This window comes from Pogona vitticeps, chromosome 4 (genome assembly GCF_051106095.1).
Source record: "Pogona vitticeps strain Pit_001003342236 chromosome 4, PviZW2.1, whole genome shotgun sequence".
Lineage (NCBI taxonomy): Eukaryota > Metazoa > Chordata > Lepidosauria > Squamata > Agamidae > Pogona > Pogona vitticeps.
In genome coordinates, this window is record NC_135786.1 from 76,162,755 (window position 1) to 76,185,198 (window position 22,444).

The 22,444-nt window shown below is 38.4% G+C and overlaps 1 protein-coding gene across 4 annotated transcripts in view; it reads left to right on the top strand.

Annotated features, from left to right (window-relative positions):
• The window catches only part of RAVER2 (ribonucleoprotein, PTB binding 2), a 52,533-nt gene that overhangs the window by 3,297 nt on the left and 26,792 nt on the right, over window positions 1-22,444 (top strand). For all 4 annotated transcript variants that reach the window (XM_020806064.3, XM_020806066.3, XM_020806065.3 and 1 more), the window contains exons 2-4: window positions 13,501-13,567; window positions 16,946-17,415; window positions 21,784-21,975. In XM_020806064.3, coding sequence (XP_020661723.3) covers window positions 13,501-13,567; window positions 16,946-17,415; window positions 21,784-21,975 — 729 coding nt within the window. The remainder of the gene's footprint in view (window positions 1-13,500; window positions 13,568-16,945; window positions 17,416-21,783; window positions 21,976-22,444) is intronic.

The following is a 22,444-nucleotide window of genomic DNA, read 5'->3' on the forward strand; positions in this document are numbered from 1 at the left end:
TGGTTTATTTTTTTTTAAGTAACTAAAACACCTAGAAAACAAATAATTGTTTTTTTTTTAATGGGCTGGTGGTAGTGACGATTCTTTAGGGATTGGAAACTATGACTGTAACAAGTTGCTTTTAAAAAGTAATGTTCTAAACTCTAGTTAAGTTTTTCATCTAAGCTGTTGTCCTGAACAGAACTGACGCAGTGCCTTCAAGGCTGGGTGCTATATTTTAATTGCGAGCTTTCATGGAGCTTTTGTCCACTTCCTAACCACAAGAAAGTTAAGAAGGGAACAGGTCTGTGGCAGTTAAGTGGGAACAGATACAGTGGACCCTCTACTTAAGGAATTAATCTGTATTGGAACAGTGGCTGTAAGTCGAAAAGTCTGTAGGTCGAATCTCCATTGACCTACAATGCATTGAAAACTGATTAATCCCACAACTGGCAGTTTTTATTCTATTTTTGTTCCATTTTGTTTTTTTTTCTGGTCTGTAAGTCGATTCTCCGGCTGCAAGTCGAATCTAAATTTTGCAGCCAGAGAAGTCTGTAACTCGAAAAGTCTGTAAGTCGAGCCGTCTGTAAGTCGAGGGTCCACTGTAGCTGAAAGGATGGATACAAAAGTCTGTCCGTTTCACTTTCTCTGGCATTTACTGGTCTAGGAAGATTGGTGAATGTCAGTAAATTCTTCTCAAACTCAAAAACAGAACCGAAACCCTTCCACATTATTTTGCTGGCCCTTTTGTCTCTTGTACAAAACATATCCTATTGCAAAGAGCATTTGGAAGAAGTAGACGGACTTCTGTTCCAATGCATAGATACATTTCAAAATAGCTGAAGGCTTAGAAATAATGAAGCAAATAAAACTGAGATTAAATGTTACTATATATTACATTTTATCTTGATTACTATATTGAAAGACTAAAGTTCTTTTTTTAACAGTCACAGTAATTTTAGAATAAAAGTATTGTGGGGAGAAGAAACATTATGACCACCAGTATGAAGTTACATTCAATTAAATGTTGAGAGAAGTCAGGACCTTTTAGCTCTTTATGTATTCTTGGATACTGAATAAGTTGCCTAGTTAGAGTAACAGATCTAGGCTTTCTGATAGTAGCTGGTGGTAGGTATACAGTAGTACAGTAGCAAGCTTTGGAGGGGGTGGTAATATTCATTAGAAAATTACCACGAAGAAGATAGTTACTAGGAATGGTTACTTTATATCATGGCCTATTGATAAGTTAACTTTTTAGAAGTGGTGCTTTTTAGAGAGGTCTTCCATTGCTACCTTCCTAATTTAATGCTACAGAGGTACTGTGGACTTCTCTTGGGTCTCTCTGATCAGGCTAATAAATATCACTGAATGAGCCAGTCAGTAGATATGGTGAGAGTGAGTGGTAAAATTCAGTTTAGGCAATGCCTTTGCTGGATCACACGAGGTGGGCTTTTATCTAAAGTCACACATGAGGTGGGCTTTTAAGTTATCTAAAGGTTGAAAGCCCCTCCCTGATTTTTAACTTTTTAGTGATCCAATGAAAGTGTTATCCGAATCAGAACTTTGTTTCTATTAATAGATCGTACAGCTGATATATGGAAAATAATAATGTATTATTCCATTAAGTATGAGAGAGAAAAACTAAAAGTCCAGCAACTCTACAGGGTGAGAAATTCCCATCATCTATTTCTTGCAGACACTGTGCCTGTTCTTCTCACTTGCTGTGAGGCAGGAAAGACTTCTAAACCTTTTGTTTAATGTGTGCATTTAAGATGCAGAGCATTCAGAACAGAAGAACTCAAAGAATTATGGACACTTTGTCATAAACACCAAGTCTGTTCTGTTTTTCATATTAAGACAGAGTAAAATGTAAAAGTCTATTATGTAGGACTCAAAATTCATAATTCAAAATTAAGTAAGCACTTATGTTCCTCAAATTCCCTAACTATTGATGTTGAAGTTTAATTTCTATTCTTAAATATTTGCATCTATTCCATTTTCTATCAGGTAGCAATTTATTAGCGTAAGCAGCTCTAGTTTACTTAGAAGCCTTTTAGTTAGTTCTATAGCTACAGCCTTTAGTCTTGTTGCAGGTTAACAGCTACTCTGAAGGGGAAGTACACAATTCACCGTTGAAAAAAAGGTTCAGACATAATAGCTGTTCAAGAGTTTTTGTAATAGAGGAAACAGGTTGCTAAGCTGTACTGAAAAGTAATTTGAGGACATGTATCTTCCTGGTGCAAATAGGATTGTAAGGAGCATTACCAAAAAAGGAATTCCTTGCCAAGATGTTTCCATTTTTGTTGGCCCCGCTTCTTACAGCCTGGCTCATATTTTAACCAAGTTGGTTTCCTGTATATCACCAGAAACACAAATAAGAGTAAATGTGTGGTGTCTAAATACATTTTGTTTTTACAAATGTATTGTATTGTCACAGTAAAACAATAATTTATACAATAACTTAAAAGAAAAAAAATACTTTATTTTCCTTAAGCCATCGGTTATTATGAAGGTACTATTTCCATGCTATCCTGAATATATTTTTCAACACAGTATGTAAACAAAATGTGAATAATGTCCATAAATCTGAGCAATTGTGTAAAGCGTAAAGTCAGAGATAGCTGGACCTGCAGCATTGGGGGAAGTACTGTCTGAGGCAGTTGAGGGAGCTATGTTTGGAAATTAATATTTAGAGATGAGATGGGAATATGTTTGCCCATCTGCTGAATGCACATAATATGGATGAGAATTGCTTTGATTAAGTTGCTTCTGGATGGGCATCGCTGTGCATACAACCTGTATATCTAGTTATTCACCCAGCTAGGAAATCTATGTGCAATTCTCCTCTACTGGAAAAGGTGTCTATTGGAGTCTGAAATCCATGCACATCTACAGATAAATGTCACAGAAGCAGGCTGCTTCATGTGAATATTCATAGAATTGGATTGTTGGGTACAATTTTCTGTTGAGAAATGTAGTTACACATTTCTGGCTTTTGTGTGTGCGCGAAAAGTCTTTGTCTTTTCTTGTAATTCAGATCTGAATCTTCAAGATGCCATGGCCAGAATGAAGCTGTCAGAAGACTTGTGTTAAACCAAGATGATTTTAAAAACATTTTTTAAAGAAAGATTTTTAAAGAGTGAGATTAACATCCAACTAGCCCCATGGGGATTCTATAGCACTGATTGACGGGATGGGGTGGGGAATGACAGCTGTATGGGAGAGGAAATGAAATGGAATGACTGGGAAAGAAAGTGTGGGATTTCTCCCCAGTTCCTCAAAGAAGACAGGGAAAACCCAACCAATTTGGAATTATGAAACATTTTATCTTGAAATGCTGAGTAAATATTTAAATCAAGGTGTTGAGCTACTTCTACACATGACCCCCAAAATATTTCTAAGGGCATTTCAGGAGTTAATGTTGTAAAGAAACTGACAAATGTTGCAGAATACATGGAACATCATCAAGTATTTGGACTACGAACTCGAATCCCATCAAGGTTATACCTCAATGACAAGGGCTTTGTCTTGCACATACAGCTCCTCAGACTGTTCTTCAGATTCTACCATCTTCTGCAGCATATTTCCACATGCCAAATCAAGAAATAAACTGACAGGAAAAGTAGAGAAGCTTGTCTTATTCTGGGTAAACACAATTTTATGTGTCCATGAAGATGATAAAATTGAATGATCAAAAGGAGGAGAAACTGACTGACTGATTTTTAAAAAGTTCTTTGTAGTGACATTAGTATTCATTGAAGCTTAGATATCCCTTCCCAGCTCGGAATACATAATAGCTTTCTTCAGTTATACTTTATTGATGGTGTAAGTATATTTTCAATGCAGCCTTTTGCCCGTTCTCACAAACAGGCAAAACCCATGAGAGTTTTTAGTTCAGTATCTTTTAGGTCAATGTCTAACAAAATCTAAAACCATTAAAGAAATTAATTCATTTAGTAATACTGTGATTATAATCTGAATAAAAGATACGTCTAAATTTAATGCAACAAAATTGTGATAAGTTTTTGACCAAACCATAATATGTCCTGAAAGTATCATATCTGTAAAGAGTATTAAAAATACTAAATATTTTTAGCTTCTCCCCAAACACCTATCTGTCCACAGAATCAGACCCTCTGTGCTCCTCCCCAGAAAATCATATCTTTCTCCATGGTGTCAGCATTTCTAGAAAATGTGGCATCGCTGGATGCCATCTCCCCATCTGCACTTTATTAATTTAAATAGCAGTGGTTGTATAATAAGCTTGACGTAACAGCTTTGTGACATTTTGGTGTCATTTCTGCTGTGAAGTATCTTTTGTAGTTCCGTTTTAGAAACATGTTTGTTCTTGGCCCTGTCAGTTGTTGCCAAGCTTTTTAGTGGTGACTTGTGTCTTCACAGTTGAAATCGTATGTACACCTCTCTGGGAGTGAGTGCCATTGAATTCACTGAAGTTTATTTCTGTGTAGACACATGTGGGATCACACAATAACATTAGTAACCCCAAATTGAATACATTTACTTGGAGGAAAATGCCACTGAATTCATTGAGGCTCAGTCTCAGGAATATCGCCAAAAAGGAGTGTTGCTTTGTCCACAGGAACATATCCAGATTCAGACTTTTGAACCAGATTCACCTGGAAGGAAGGAACTCTCTCTCTATATATAGTTCCTTCCATATATATATAAAGAGAGAGAGAGAGAAAGAGAGAGAGAGAGTTCCTTCCAGGTGAATCTGGTTCAAAAGTCTGAATCTCCATTAATGTGCCCTGCCACTTGTGCAGTCTTAGGCAAGCTACATAGTCTCAGAGTGACATCAGTAGGGGGGACTGGTAAATGACTTCTGTGTACCTTATGACTGGATGACCCTGGGAGATCTGCCATAAGTTGGAATTGACTAGACAGCTCATTATTACTATAAAATTATAAAATTATAGGCAATAGAATGTTGTCATGAATCTATGTCCCTGCCAAGAGATGTTTCCGTTGAGAGGCCCAGTTCTCCTGGAACAAAAAGTAGCATTTGGGAAGGGATGAAATGCAATTGCTTTTCTGGGCTATTTCTGCTTCATCTTCAGTATGGGTGGAATAGTGTTTGAACATTTGAAATTATTATATCAACCTTAAGTGTTGTCCTTGCTTGATCTTATGATTTATTTTTCCTTAAGTATATTATCCTACTCAAGGTTAAGCTCATGATAAACTCTTAGAGGCTTGCAGGGTCGATTCCTCCCAGTTCACCCCCAGCATCATACCATTATAACCACAGATTCAATTTGTAGACTTATACAGTTTACTCAAGCTGCTGGTTCTTTTATGTTCTTTTACTGAGAACTCTTCATGGAAAACACAGAAGAAGCCCAGGAGTTAATGTGTGATGTTTCAAAACCCAACAAGGTAGTCTATGGTGTGAGCCTAAAAGTTCCATCTTCAAAAATTGGGATGGATTTCTATAATGCAATGAGTTATTCTGATTTTTAAAATCTTTTTAGACTCAGTTGCTATAAACATTCTATAAGACCTAAACACTCTGTTAGCTGCTTTTGAGGGTGTTTGTTGTTGTTGTTCTTTTAAATTACAATAGCTGCATAACAAAGGAGACCCCAGGTATATAGATACTCAACCTTATATTGACAGACTTGTTTGAAGTCTGTCAGTGGTGAGAACAATTAAGCAGTGGAACAGCTTACCTCCTGATGTTGTGGGTGCCCCATCGCTGGGGGTTATCAAGAAAAAATTGGACAGCCATCTGTCCGGGATGGTATGAGGTCCAGGATGGTATGAGGTTTCCTCCTTGGGCAGGGGGTTGGACTAGAAGACCTCCAAGGTCCCTACTGCAATTCTATGATTCTGTGAAGATAATAGGTACTCAATTACTTATGTTACCGATAGAGGGAATCATTGTATAATATGTTATTAATTCATATTTAATACATTGAAGTTATTTGGGAGATGGGTGTGGTTTTTTTTAATGATATCTTTTCTTTCAGACTAGGCAACAAGGTATGTGGCAACAAAATTAAAAAAGATATCAAAAAGTATAGATTAAAATTTAGAGAAGATTGTGGTGATAAACTGCATTTAAACTGATTGTAACATTAAAACATTATTAAATTAAACTAGACATTATTGGATTGAACTGTAACATTAAACACTATAGAATTAAAAATAATTTAGAACATTAAAAAAAAGTAGAGCAGCACAAGTCATATTAAAAATCCTTTCCCCAGAATGATGATGGTAATGGTGATGTTCCATGAAGTCTACAGCAAGTCAGTTGCTGAAAGCTTTCTGGAATGGAAAGGTCTTTCATTGTCACCAGAAAGGAGGTTGGATCCTATGTGCGTTCTCTCGGAAGCGAGTTCTAGAGTTTGACAGCGGCCACTAAGAACATCCCTTCCATCTTTCCACCAAATGTGCTTATTAGGGTGGCAGGAGTGAGACATGGGACATGGGACGTGGTGGCGCTGCGGGCTAAACCGCAGAAGCCTGTGCTGCAGGGTCAGAAGACCAAGCAGTCGTAAGATCGAATCCACGCGATGGAGTGAGCTCCCGTCACTTGTCCCAGCTCCCGCCAACCTAGCGGTTCGAAAGCATGCAAATGCAAGTAGATACATAGGGACCACTTTGGTGGGAAGGTAACAGCGTTCTGTGTCTAAGTCGCACTGGCCATGTGACCACGGAAGATTGTCTTCGGACAAATGCTGGCTCTATGGCTTGGAAACGGGGATGAGCACCGCCCCCTAGAGTCAAACACGACTGGACAAAAATTGTCAAGGGGAACCTTTACCTTTACCTAGGAGTGAGACAGTTAACCCCCCCCTCCAAATTTAGAACCGTAGCAAAGTCATATGAGCAAATATGGTCATTCAAATAGCCTTGCCCCAAGTTGGGTGATCTTGCTTTAATCAAAAATCAAGAAAAAGAAGTTCTCATTGCGTCTATAAGAAAGCAGGAGGAAATTTCCATTTTGTGGTATGAAGGAGGAGAAACTGAAATCCTGGAGATACTAAGAGTTAAATTCCTCCTCACCCAGTATAGTGTGCTTTTAAGAACTTCCCTTCTTACAAGAGAGAAAATAAATAAGGATTGAGAACCTACATTTCTTCATTGTGGTCTCTATGCTTCTACACTAAACTGTCTGCATCTGCACAGAGTCATTGTACCTGGTTCGTCCAAGGAGTGCACAGTAATGGTTCACCATTCTGCAAGGAAACGACAGGCGGGGTGCCAGAGAGTTCTGTCTTGGATGAAAGTGTAGAGGGGCTCCTAATCAGATTTGCAGATGACACTAAACTAGGAGGGGTAGGTAGCTAAAAGACAGAATCCGGATTCAAGGTGACCTTGACAGATTGGACAATAGAGCCAAAGCAAACAGTGTGTTTTTCAGCAGGGAAGAGGATTACTTTTACAGGAAAATGCGCAACTATAGGCTGAGTGACACCTGACTTGGCAGTAATATGTATAAAGAGGATCGGGGTGGGGGTCTTGGTACCAGAAGCTAAACATGAGTCAGCAGTATGGTGCAGCAGCAAAAAAGCTAATGCAGTACTAGGCTACATTATCAGAAGTATGGGATTTTGATCAGAACAAATGGCAACCACTCTATTCTGGTTTGGTCAAATCTCACCTGGAATAGTGTGTCCAGTTCTGGATGCCTTAGTTCAAGAAAGTCATTGACAAGCTTGAACCTGTCTCAGGAATGGCAACCAAAATAGTAAAAGGTCTGGAAACCAAGCCCTATGAGGAACAGTAGATGGAGATGGATATTTTTCATCTGGAGAAGAAAACACTCAAGAGTTGATCTGAGAACCATCGTCAGATATTTGAAAGGCTGTCTTGCAAAGAATGGCACAAGCTATAGGAAAGTAACTTTTGACTAAACAGTAGGAAGAACTTGATGATAGGAGCAGTGGAGTGAACTACCTCAAATGCAGTAGCTTTATATATATCGATAGTCTGCACAAGTGTAGAATTATTCTTTAAAAATACAACTATAGATTTATGTGTTTATTTTTTCAGTTGATTCCTCTTCACCAAAGTAAATGCTGGGTTCTGGACTGTACATATGAGACAGCAGGAAGCATACCACCCAGGCAATCTGCCATCTCTGTCCCCTCTACTAACTATGGGATGTCTTTAGTTATGTTGAGCTGCAGGGATGTTCTGAGCATGCACACCTACCATGCGCACTAGTAGCCACTGTGTGCTTATTAGCCTCCAACCAGGATTCAAGACAGTAGAGAAAGAGGAAGCAAACACAGCAACAGGCACACTGTACTTTTTTTAAAGAAGTAGTTTGCTTTAGAGCTGGGGAGAACTTTTTTTAGAAAGAGAGGGGTGAGTTTTTGCTGCCTGTCTTACCTAGGCATTTCCAGCTGCCATAGTTTTGCGCATTAGAAGAATAGCAGGATACATATGTAATAAGAAATAAATTGACAATTCCTGTTGTTCCTGTAGCATAATGAACATAATGATCAAAAGACACCAGTTCTACTCCATGTGTGCCTACTGAAGGTTGTATCAGTCTGGTAAATATGACCCCTGAATACAAGGACTCTGAGATTTGGAGCAAGGACTGCCAGGTTATACGACATTGTTCAGGATACAAGGCAGTGTTATCAGAAAATATAATGCAATTTCTGTGATCTAAAAATAGGCTGCTTTGATCAGTTTTGTGACTTGTGTGAATCACATCTAAAATATTATTTTATAAATGTCAGCTGGGGACTGCTTGTGTTTTAGACCAATCATAAGAGAATGACATGGGCTAACAAAAGTAGATAGTTCTGTGTGAGTTTCAAACATGCTTTCTATCATGTGTCCTGCAAGCACTGGCTTTATTTTGTGTGAAAGAAGATGTGTCTTTGTATTGGCCATTTGCTCCTTTCTGATGAAGATAACCGAAGACTTCAAAGGTATAATCCCTCCACCTATAATACCATTGCAATTAAAATCCCCATTCTGGTTATAGTTCTTCTCTCTTGCATAAACCAACTATTGGGTAGATGTGTTTGGTTACTCAGTATTAGCAGCCAGATAGTATCAGTGTGTACTAAATAGACTGAGGAGCATCATCATGTTTTATTAACATGGCATTTGACAGCTGTTAACTGAAGAAACAGGAGACTGGTATCCAATTTGACTGAAAAGTATACACATGATCCTGCTTAGATCAAACCCTATTACGTGCTAAGCTGTGTGTATTGAATTAGCAGGTTGGCAAGATGGGAAGAATGATCTAGGAGACCTTTTAGGAGAGAGAAATCCATTTATAATAAACTGAGTTTCCTTAGAGCTCTATAAGGTATTATGCTTATGTAAAAGACATTTAATTGTGTTATTGGTCAAAATGACAAGCTGCAGTAAAAGCACTTTTATTTAGCACGCTGACCTTGCCTTTCTTTAGAAAAAAACAAGAACAAAGGACATGCAAAATTTGACATGAGGCCAAGATGAGTTGTCATTTTTTCCCTGTTTCTTCACTCTTCCCCCAAGCTCTGCAGTGGCCATCTTGATAAAGAGTCCTGCAGGATTTCAAAGCTCACAGGTTTTTGAAATTTTAGTGATCTTTTAAAGATATTACCCTTGGTTTGGGATTTTGTACAAGGACTATTGTGACTTTAATCAAGAGTAAAGTTTTTGTGTTAATCCTCCTCCCATTTTCCTGTCAAAAGTAGCTACACAAAGCTGTTAATTACCTGAAGAATCTATTTGGAACAGCAAGAAATATCTGTGGGAATTATTTCCCATAGGAGGCGGGGGGGGGGGGGGAACAAAAACCTCAGTCCATGCCACATTCTTGATCTGGATCAGAGAATTGGGTCAAGGGTCATGGACAGTTGGACCCTAGCAGTGGCTGCCCTGGCTTTTAAAAATTTCGTTTGATACCTTATTTGTTAAATCAGTTATTCCATATTTTATTTAGACTTGCCAGTCCAAAATCTGTGGACACTCTAAGGTTATCTGGTTTTAACTATGTACAAAAGACAGATCAATTGTTGTTGTCTTAAAGCTATGAATAATCATGCACAAACTATGTATGTGTGGAGTATCCTGACATTAAAGACTCCCCCTCATACTAAGGTCCCCAAAGGCTTCCCTAGGATAAAAGCACAGCATTTTCTCAGTAAGGCTCATATTACAAAAGCCCATCTAGGACAATAATTTCAGTATTTGAGAATCGCATAATATGCTTTTTTCTTCTTTGTAACTAGAGCTCTCACCTGCCACCAGTATAGTCATGAGGAATGACAGATGCAGAAGCAGTAGGGAAGAAACACTGACCTAATAGACAATTTGAATTGTCAGTCAGAAAACTCAAAACAGATTTCAGATTGTAAAAAATAAATGATGGCACTGTCCTTGAATTACCTAAACACGCATGTAGTGAACATGTAGATTTGTCCCTTAGGCGTGTTGAAATTCTGATATGGACTCATGAACATCAGACAGAAATACTCTATCCACTGAATAAAGTCTATGAAGCACTTCCTTTGTAGAAAGTCCATGAAGCACTCTTTGGATGGCTCTCAGGTCTCCTTAGATGGCTTCTAGGAGTGAGTTTACTTTGCAGTATTTCATCTTATTCTTCACTCCTTGATCAAATATTTGTACTTGACCACTGGACCATCCTCCCTTCATAGCTGCTTGGCTTGTCAAAGTAGTCAGTGGTAGCCAATTTCTATTAGCAGGCTGAGGAAGGTAAAGGAGTGTGCCAGGTCAAATTTTTGACAACTTCTCTGCATTTGTCTGCCATTTTTGGTCTTCTTCATAGCATGTTCAAGGTACCTTATCTCACAGTGGTTGAAATCCAGCTGTACACCGTTGTGTCGTGCAAAGCTGAGGTTGTCATCAGCCGTGGCCTTTTATCACTAGTAAAAAAAAATTAAATTCCTCCCCCTCTCCAGGTTCCAAGACTCCCTAGGGATCCTTTGAGTCCTGGAGAAGCCTTTGGGAGTCTTGGTATGAGGGGGAGTCTTTCAGAATATCACTTTCACTGATATGAGATTGGTGGTGGCAAGGCCCCCAGAGGCTTCTGCAGGGCTAAAATGAACCCACGAAGCCTTGGTACCATGGGGAAAATAGGAAGCATTTAATTAATGATAAAATACCATAGCTGATCACATTGTTAGCCTCATGCAGAGTGCCGTATTTTTCCGTGTATAAGACGCCCCCCTTTTTAACCCAAAGTTAAGAAATCTTAACTTAGCTTTCACTATTCAGCCTCTGGGCTCAGAACGCTCAGACATTATGATTCCCTGTTGAATCCGAGCACTGGCTACAGGCTCCACCTCCAACAAGGTGTGTTCCAGTTGTTCAGCATCAACTGACATCAGTTCCATAAGGCTCGTGGTTGGAGGAAGCTAAGTCTCCTGACTGTAGGAAGCTAAGCCTCGTGATTGAAGTAAGCCTGTTTATCGAGGCAAGGTACGGGCAGTTCTGTTCTCTTTTCAGCTTACTTCTGTGTATAAGATGCCCCTCAATTTTTAGTGTAATGATTTTAGGAAAAAGTAGCGTCTTATACATGGAAAAATATGCAACTGGATTTTGGCAAGTGATTTAAAAGATATATGTTTCAAGAAAAAATACTTTTTTTTCTTTGCTTGTTCAGGATATTGTACTAGTATCCAAACTACGTGGTGAAGGACGCCTTCAAGAATGTGATTTCCCTCACCACCTGCAGGCTAAAATGTTACAGTCCTTTCTATCATCTCATTCCCACACATATTTAAACCAGGTCTCCATGATGTGGTCACAAATGCAAGCTCTGTTTTCAACAGCAAAAACTCATATGTGGCTTCACTTCTACCTCCAACTGACAAGAAAAGAAAGTGTACCAGGCTAGCATAGAAAGTTACGGATTTTCTGTTTGCATAAATAACCTGAATACTTGGTTTCTCATTCTGGGTAACAGGGCTTCTACTGTAAAGTCCTTATAGATAGGAAACTAGCACAGCATGAAGAAGATTCAGAATTATAATCCCCACCTATAGTATGGACTCATTGCTATACCTCAGGGTACTTCATAATTTATATTTGTTCATGTTACTAAATAAGGTAGATTATTTTAATTTATAAAACAAGGTATTGTGGATCTCCTCCTATGTTTCTCTCTTTCTCTTTTCTAGACTACCTGCAGTAAGGACAAGGTGTAGAACCTTTGTAGCTATAATTTATTCGTCTAGAAGCAAAAAGCTTCTTGGACATGCATTTTACCTACTGTGTTGAAGCAGCCAATTTAAACTGGGCCCCTCTGTTCTGGGAAGGAACAAGGCTTTAACTATAACAGGCTCAATATATTCTTGTTTGTTGTGGAAACCTCATCTCCATTCTGGAACTGTCTTGAATTTATCCTGGGTATGGTAACTATGTACATTGTAAAAAGTACCCTATCCTTAGTGGTTAATATGTAAACCCAGTGCTTAGGTACAATTATACTGTGACGAATTGTAGTGTAAAAATATAATAGAGAAACATAAGAAGCCTTTTAGTATGTTACCCTAAATTTTAATTATGTATATAGATATAAATATATAGTTATAGATATGGGATGAAATTGGCATTTGAAGAAAAAGAGCGAAGCGTCAACCCACTTTAGCATTTTTCTTTGCCGATAAATTAACGGGCTGTACACTTACTTTCGTTTCCACCCAACAGGAAAAGATACAATAGCCTTTAACAAATAAAATAGAAGTATTTAGAAGGTTGTAGGTTTTTCAGGCTCTTTGGCCGTGTTCTGAAGGTTTTTCTTCCTAACGTGTCACCAGTCTCTGTGACTGGCCTCTTCAGAGTCACAGAGACTGGCGAAACGTTAGGAAGAAAAACCTTCAGGATACGTCCAAACAGCCTGAAGAACCTACAACAAGCATCGGATCCAGGCCGTGAAAGCCTTCAAGAATACAGTATTTAGAAGCCTTAACACAAACTTTGGATATTCCAATCTATGGAAAAGATACAACAGACCTTAGAAAAAATTAGAAGCATTTCCCAGTACTATTTGCAGGTCCTGGCTACTACTTTTCATGGAGATTTCCACAAAACATTAGCTTTTTCTCTTTCCTCTTTCCTTCTTACTGGTTTTGTTTGCAGAGAAGAATGCTAAAGTTTAGATTGAAGATTCCTTTCGTAGTGTGTTATCTTTCTATATGGAACAAAGGAATGCATAGGAAATTTCACTGTGAGAAATATCTGTTATGCAATATAATAGAAAAGCCTTTAAGTAATATTATTCACAATTTACTACATTATTTTTATTTGACAAGATTGTCTTCCTCTGGTACAATTATAAATCTTTTGCCATTTTTCTTTCATGAAACAAAGAATAAGACTTTATGATCTCTGTCTTTCAAAGGTTGTTGTTGAATTAAGTACTTGTTCGTGTTCCTTCTTAAATAATGCTTATTTAACAGTATATCTTAGCACTAATTATTTTTGGAAGCATTTCCAATATCCTACCACTAAATGAAAATTGTCAGGGTACTGAGTTAAGATGTTGTTGTTTTTCTGTTCTTTTTCCAGGAAATACATGATTTGTTAAAAGACTTTGAACTGAAGTATTGTTATGTGGACAAAAATAAAAGAACAGGTGAGAATCAGACTTGAGCATTCGAATGAACGTTTTATTCAGTTTCTGTAAAATTTATGAGCCAGTATCCTGTTGCTAGTCTCAACTAGAAAGGAGACCCCATAATCAGTTGCTGAATGGTAAGTCAATCCTTATGTAAATCCAGTTCAGTCAATCAATGACCCTTCTCTAGTTGAGGCGCGAGTAATATAATATTGCTCATTGCCTTAAAATGTGCCTGCAAGGCTCTAATTCAGATATAATGTAAAACCGTGGTCTTTTGTCAGGCCTTCAAAAAGTCTTAGTCTGGGACTCCTCATGTGTCTCTACTTTGTACCTTTAGTTTTGGAGGTACAGTATGTGGGTGTGGATGTTCCACAAATCATATTGTACTGTTTCATCTGAACTGGTAAACTATGCTTTGCAGCAAAGCAGGAAGGAATAGAGGGAAATTGAAGAGCATGATAGGAAGAAGGAGAATAAAGTGTTCCCACCTGGGGCCCTGCAATATTGCAGTGATATTCATTCTGCTGCACAGTAGCTTGTTGCATTTGAACTAGTAGGGGTGTGCTCTTTTTTGTGGTGGTGGGGACTCCAACTCTCAGCATTCCCCAAGAATTTTCCAGACAAAATTCTGGGAGTTCAAGCCTACCAAACCCCCACCTGCAGACCCCTACCTTTTTGATCACCTAGAGAAGGGGCCTACCTCTGAGGTGGCACTGACTTCTCGGGCCTTTGCTTCCGGTTATTAATTAAAAACAAAACAAAAGAAAGCTGCCAGAGTTCTTCCGTGGAGTCCGAGTTCCTTGGGAGGTGCTGCCTTCCAGAAGTTTTTCTGTATTGCCCTTGTATGGTTAACTCAGCTGAGGCTTGATTGGTGATTCTGTGTGGTTGTCGGTGGCTTTGCACTGCTGTGATGCAGCTGCATCTTGCCATGCTAACCCAAAGCAACAGAGCAATTGGCAATATCATTGCTTTTGTAAGCATTTGAGTGAACCTCTGAAACTTCTTTAGGTGCAAAGAGTGCCAGTTTCTTGCTAGATCTAGTTATTTCCATTTTAATGAAACACCATTAATTTACTATGGTTTAGTCAGAATTACTTCATCAATCATAGATTCACTTTAAACATACATAACATTTAGTGCAGTTTTTATGGCTGGAGGTGGCTGGAACAGTATACGAAGGTGAACCCATAAAGATTGTTTTTTTTTCTGGAAGTATTAATATGCGCATTCTTGTATTTGGAGTGGCTAATTTTTACTAGTCTAAATCTGTGCAAATCCTGAATCCTATTTATTCCTAGGGTACAGTAGAGAAGTTGGGGAAGTAGAATGATTTCAGTATCACATCTGGCTAAGGGGAGTTGGTGCTCCTGTAAGCATTGCACCACACTTCAGTTTTCAAAGTCTCAGTCAAAGACTGCTGATCCATTTTGTCTTTCTCCTTCTGTTTATGGCATACAGGCTGTGATATTATTGTACATCCTGACTACTGTTAGATATCTGTTACAGTTTGCATTTTTACTATTTGAGATTTTATTATTTATTGTTTGTTTGGAGCTACAAAATATATTGCAACTTATATAATAAAGAAGGCTTTCATAGTATACCTAGACCAAATCTTTAATGATGTTTGAGCAAATATGTACATTTGTGCATGTGTTTAATTGGCATAGCTAAGTTAAATAAGGGACGTGGTGGCGCTGTGGGCTAAACCGCAGAAGCCTGTGCTGCAGGGTCAGAAGATCCGGCAGTCGTAAGATCGAATCCACGCGACGGAGTGAGCTCCCGTCGCTTGTCCCAGCTCCCGCCAACCTAGCGGTTCGAAAGCATGCGAATGCGAGTAGGTTAATAGGGACCACCTCGGTGGGAAGGTAAACAGCGTTCCGTGTCTAAATCACACTGGCCATGTGACCACGGAAAGATTGTCTTCGGACAAACGCTGGCTCTATGGCTTGAAGAGCGGGATGAGCGCCGCCCCCTAGAGTCGGACACGACTGGACAAAAATTGTCAAGGGGAACCTTTACCTTTACCTTTAAGTTAAATAGCTATAACTAAAATAAAATTGTGGGCTTTTTAAAAAGTCTGCCTCTCATGTTTATAATTTATTCAATAAACCTCTTGGACTTGAGGATAGTGTATCATCTGATTATTTAGGCTTGAAATAAAATGTTAACATTTCCAGTTCACAGTGATATCATCTTTCCAGTCAGTTTCACTTCTGCTTGGGTTTCGGTGTTCAATTTTGGTGTTCAGCTCAGATCCTGAAGCTGAGGCTCCAATACTTTGGCCATCTCATGAGAAGAAAAGACTCCCTGGAAAAGACCCTGATGTTGGGAAAGTGTGAAGGCAAGAGGAGAAGGGGACGACAGAGGATGAGACGGTTGGACAGTGTCATCGAAGTTACCAACATGAATTTGACCAAGCTCCAGGAGGCAGTGGAATACAGGAGGGCCTGGTGTGCTCTGGTCCATAGGGTCATGAAGAGTCAGGCACGACTTAACGACTAAACAACAACAAGAAGAAACAGATGATTAATAGGCATTCTGGAATAAAAGATGTTTTCTGTTTTAAACAGTACTTGTAACTGGAGCTTCCTGGAATTGAATTTCTTGAAAAGAGTCAATTGAAATATGATATGTCAGCAATAGCCTTAAAAGGTTATGGTGTGCCAGGCAGCACACTCCGCTTCCACCTGCATCATGGCATTTTTTTTTTACAAATCCCCATGGAGGTGGGGGAGGGGGAGAATGTCTTGCTGAAATGAAATGCTACCTCACAATTTTGCTTAAAATCCCATAACTATAAATCTTTTGAGCTGTTAATATCCTTGCTAATAATTTTAAAGTTTGGGAATTAAACACTTTGAGTATTATTTTTTAAAATCAGTATTTCCTGGCACTGTGAGTTTATAGAATTTAGGACTATTCATAATTAAATTTGGTCAGGATGCTTACATCATAGATTATGTTAAATGGTAGTGTTTATGAGTTTTCACTGGTCTTCTCTGCTGCTCCCCTGCATCCTCTATTGTGAGGAGAGGTAACCTCATGAAATGACTGAGATCCTAAGGTTTAGGTCTCCAGTGGGGAACAGAAATTATGGTGTATCTCGTGGCAACAGCTTTAGAAGGCAGGATATCTGCTCTTCAGTGAGTCAGATACTATAATAATACATGTTTAAAATTCATGTATATTGCGCTACTATAAAGAAACGTCTAAGTAAGAATACACCAGCTTTTCTTTTATACCATGTATTGTTTATGTTGCGACGTACCTTGCTGTGGGCATTGCAAAAGTTGACCACATTGAGATTTTCTTTTTCCAAGACTGTATTGTCGCTAAAGATGAATTGTGGTAACGTGTATGTAAATATGTTGTTTGTTTGCCGCTTTTCAGCTTTTGTTACTCTACTGAATGGTCAACAAGCCCAGAATGCTATACACCAATTTCACCAGCATTCCCTTCGAGGGAAAGAGATATCAGTACAACTTCAGCCAACTGATGCCCTCCTCTGCATTACCAATTTGCCCACCTCCTATACATTGCAAGAGTTTGAAGAGCTGGTCCGACCGTATGGCAATGTTGAGAGATACTTCCTTATTTATAGTGAAGTCACAGGCTATTCAAAGGGCTATGGCTTTGTGGAATACATGAAAAAGGATTCAGCGGCTAAGGCTAGGTTGGAGCTTCTAGGAAAACAGATAGGTGCAAATATACTATTTGCCCAGTGGATGGATGTTAACCAATTAACTTCAAAACTCATACATTCAAAGTGCCTTTGTGTGGAAAACCTCCCTGTAGACTATACCGATGCAGAGGAGCTGGTGCAAACATTATCACCTAAGCACAAACCTGTGTTCTGTCAGGTATGTAAAAATGTATTTATTTTGAAGATCTGCATTTGCAGACTTTATGGTTTGACTACACTGTTTCCATGGATTTACCTTTGTTCGGTTTACAACTTAATATGTTCAAACTAGAGAATGATTGTGCTATTTGCAACGGTTCTGGTTGTCATGTAAAGGTTTTATTAGGTTTGGCTAGCCTCTGTTAAGTCATCTGGAGACTATCTATCTATCTATCTATCTATCTATCTATCTATCTATCTATCTATCTATCTATCTATCTATCTATCTATCTATCTATCTATCTATCTATCTATCTATCTATCTATCTATCTATCTATCTATCTATCTATCTATCTATCTATCTATCTATTTATTTATTTATTTATTTATTTATTTATTTATTTGCCACCCACACTACCCAAAGGCCTCTGAGTGGCTTACAACAATTAAAATACAATAAAAAAGATAAACCAGTTAAAATACAATTAAAATATATACTCTAAAAATTGCCATCAGGACCCATAGTTGATATTATTTCAAATAAAGTCTTCTGGAACAGGAAGGTTTTGACCTGGCACCGAAATGTCATCAACGCCGACGCCAGACAAATCTCAGTTGGGAGGGCGTTTCATAGTCTGGGGGCAGCTGCCGAAAAGGCCCTTTGTCTACAAGCCGTCCCTCTTACCTCCTTGAGGGACGGCTCTTTCAGAAGGGCCCCCTGGCTAGATCTTAACTGCCAAGAAGGCTCATATGGAAGGAGGCAGTCCTTCAGGCATCCAGGGCCCAAGCCGTTTAGGGCTTTTTATGTCAAAACAAGCACTTTGAATTGGGCCCGGGCAGTAAAGGGCCATGTGGATCACTGCTCTGTATAGTCCACTTCTCCCCAGCATTTAAAGAATTGTTGTTTTATGGAACTTCAAAAGAATGTTTAAACTTTCATTTATAAATCTGGGGTCCCTGATTTTTTTTGAGGAGGGGTAAGGAAAAAAAAGTAACAACATTCCTTTATTGTATAAAAATATTGTTCTTGTAGAATCCGAAATAATCTCAATTTGGAAATAATTACTAAAAAAAGAAGATAATTTGCCAGCCCTGCATCTGATGAATCAGACTCTAAAAGTAATCTTATGCCATAATAAATCTGCCTGTCTTTTATGTGCTACAAGATTTTCTGTGGCATTTTACTGAAACACATTAACCCTACTGTCCCTCTGGAAAATGGAAAATACCAGGAAATGTAGCATCACTTTTTGAAAGGGGCCAGAAATTATTTGACCATTTAGTGCTTCTAGTTCATAGGAGAAGTTCCATAGCTTTTTTCATTCTCTTTGTTTCAATTATCTTTCATTCTTTTTCAGATACACTCGAAGTTTATTCTGTTACAGGCTGACATTCACATGTTATTTTTCTAAATATTTTCACAATTTTATTTATATAGAACTGCTCTCATGCAATATTTCTTCTCTAACCTTTGGCAGTACCTGTATTAGTATCTGATAATGTGTGGAGAAATTATTTACTGCTTTATCTTTTCATCTGTATTTGGCATTTGGATACATCTTAGGAGCATTCTGATTTGCAAGCGTTGTTTGCCAGGAATCTTCAATCCATGTTGATAGAATTTGCACAGGTGGATTATATCTATTTATGTTTTTATATTGTTCCGGAGTTATTTGATAGGACAGAATGAACAGGTGCTGCATGTTTATCAAAAGGAAACAGCTCTTAGTTGGCTTAAAACAAGCTCTGACAAACTTTGTTTCTTGTCTAAAAATTAGCCTACAAGTAAATGATTTTGATTTGGTTACCGTAGAACAGCAAACATTTGTGTCAATAAGAGTTAGTTCCAATTGGAAAAGTTGTGATAGTCTGTACAAACATATACAGAAAAAAGAGAGAAAGCAATAGAAAACAAAACCTTAAAGAATAACTATTATATTTCAATGTAAGTTTCTGTGGATATAGTCTCTTTTTGAGACATATTAGAGTGAAGCAAAACCACAGGTTATGCACAGGGTAGACACATGGGAAAGATTAGCACGAGGACAATAGCACTGTTGTCACAAGTAATTACCAGAAAGAATGTTACTTTTGAAGAATAGGGCCATACTTGCTATGAGGAGTACAGTGGGAAGAGCCTCAATCAACAGTAATTGTGCGGTATGGTGTATGTCCACTTGGAGAGCTCATTACTCTGTACTGGGGTTTCCAAACTTTAGACCGTGAGGGCCACACTAGATATCTCCAACATTTTTGAGGGCCAAAGGAAAAGGAACATGTCCATATGTGCAGCCACACACACACGCACACGCACACCATGCACAGATGCCCATACACACGCCCTTTATGTGCATGGGCTGAAGGGAATGGGCTGGATAAAATGGCAAGGCAGGCCAGATGTGGCCCACGGGCCATAGTTTGGAGACCCCTGCTCTATACAATCAAGCAGCAGTTGATCAGTTTCCAGAGTCTAATCCATAAACAGGATTATGAATTAATATATGTAGTGAGCTAAGAGTTCTTGGTAATATTTAGTCCTTTTGAAGTGCTCTGTTACTTATGTATGTATCTTAGCTGTCTCTCCTTCCAATCTCTTTTTGTAGTTATTTTCTTCTACAACAGTCATTTGTAGGACATTTCCAGAGTGTCCAGGATATCTGTTCTGAAACAGGTTGTTGTTTGTTGCCATATTTTATATCCGACTTATTTGCTTGCAAAGTGATTGTCATGTTTGTCCTATGCAGACAGGCACTTACGCCCCTAATGTATTGATGTTGTTATTTGTTTTTTGCTACTTTCTTGTTTTGTGTTACTTGCTGTAAACCGCCCAGAATGGCCTTGGCTGCCAGATGGTTTGTATATAAATTAAATAAATAAATAAATTGCTGGCAAAGGATGGCAAAAATCATACTAGCAGATTAACAAGTGAACGAGTCCCTGATGTTGTGAGTGACATTGTTGGGGACTGTAATTGTGCAGTGGGGCATATGTCCATCTTCTGGCTTCACAACAATGTCCAGTAAGTGCATCTGCTCTATAGACTGGATCAGACTAAAGTTAATGTTAGCATGAGCATTACTGAAGTTCTCACGGAATTTCTATGGTGCTTCATTTCTTTGGGTACAGATAATAAAAATGTCATCAATATATAGAGGAGTAGTTTGTGAGCACAGCAGTTAAGAATGTGTTGTTTCGGGTTGGTCATAAGTTTATTTGTATATTGTGATGTCATGTGAATGCCCATGGCTGTTCCCTTAATCTGAAGCTAGATGTGGTTGTCAAAGATGAATCATTTGTGTGTGAACAAAGAGTTCAGAAGGCAATGGCTAGGTGATATTTGGCCTCATTCGAGATGATATTCCTGATGGTGTTGAGGGCATCTAGATTCATAGATAGTGATGGTGTCATCAGGGAGGTCTTTAGTTGATTGCAACTTTCTCAAAAATTCTGTAGCTAGGTGCATTGGTAACATACTTTGAGAATGGAGCCTAAATAGCCAGACACTCCAACAATAATAGTATTGATATTTGATACGGTGGGGCTACTCATATGTTTTCCAATGTAGTTATCCCCCTTATTTTAAATATGTTAATTGTATTATTGAGCATTGCAACATTGCTGGTGCATAGCATCAGTATCTAATAAGTAACCCTTACTTCACATTAATTTATCATGTAATAACATCGTGCTTGCCCTATCCATGTGTGTGTTAAGGAATACTGGGACACAGAATCTACTGAGAAAAGTGAAACTTAATTGCAGTGCTCCAGAAGAATGTATATGATGAATCATACCTTCTGGGTGTTCCTCTAACAGCGCATTCATCTTGCCAACTGAAATAAAAACACGTAGTTGTTTTGCTCTGATAATGTTTCTGCAATATTGTAAAAGAAGCAATGTCAGAAGCAAACAGTTTCCTATGCATCAGCTAAAAACTGAAGTGTTAAACTCAACTGAATTTCACTATTCATAGTTTTTTAAAAATGTTTTGTCAACAAAATGGTATTTGAAAATAATTAGTATTCTTTTGTTATAGGGAAGAAATATAAACAGCAATCATATCCGTGATTGATAACTAATACCCACTTTAATCCTGCCTCTTAAATATCCATAAAATAGCTGTCAAATGTGTTTCATAGCTTACATTCTTCATGAGATTAGATAGTGGGGCCATAGTAATTCAAGTACTACAGTATGGCTACCATCTGCAAAATATTTGTGTATTAAATGTAGCTTGAAGAAGGAGTGATCTGCAATGTTAATTCTGTCTTGGAAATGCTGAATATTTTGCACATGCAGTTTAGTGGGGTGTAGTAATATAGTGATGTTTCAAACAGTTGCTAGAAATGTGTATCTTATTCATTATATTATGAAATGTCTCTGCAGCTTGCTCAAGAGGAAGATAGCTCTGTTGGTGGCTTTGCAGTAATTGAGTATGAAACGGCAGAGCAGGCGGAAGAAGTACAGCAAGGCACAGATGGTTTGACTATCAAAGAGAAGAGTGTTCATGTGTCTTACTGTGCTCCTGGAGCTGCAGGACGCAGCACACTTGCTACACTTATAGCAGCACAACGCATGGTAAGAGAATTTCTACCCCCAAAGGAAAGGTGGGAGTGGTATATTGTTATGACTGTTATCTCTGGGCACAGCAAGCCGATGCTGAGATATCTGTCATTAAATGTAGCTCTGTCATGCCAATTAATTCTCTTAAAAAGAAACAGCAACACAATTCCTAAGTTCTGTTTGTTCAGCAGCCTGCATGCAAGGCTTGTTCTGCTTGCAGTTATTGCCAAACATTTGGAATTGCTATGAGCTAAATCTATAAATCACTTCTGAACTTTAAAACAATGACCTCTGTATCTATCCTTAGTATGTTCTTATTGATGGATTTAGCTTAGCTGTTGACCTATCACAATCCTTTTGTCCGATATATTAAAGTAAGCCAAATATCCAGAATCTGTGGAGAATACAGAGTGAAAGGGCACACTTGGTATCTGATTGGTAGTAGCAGAGTCAGATTCATGGACAGGAGCCCCTGCATATTAGT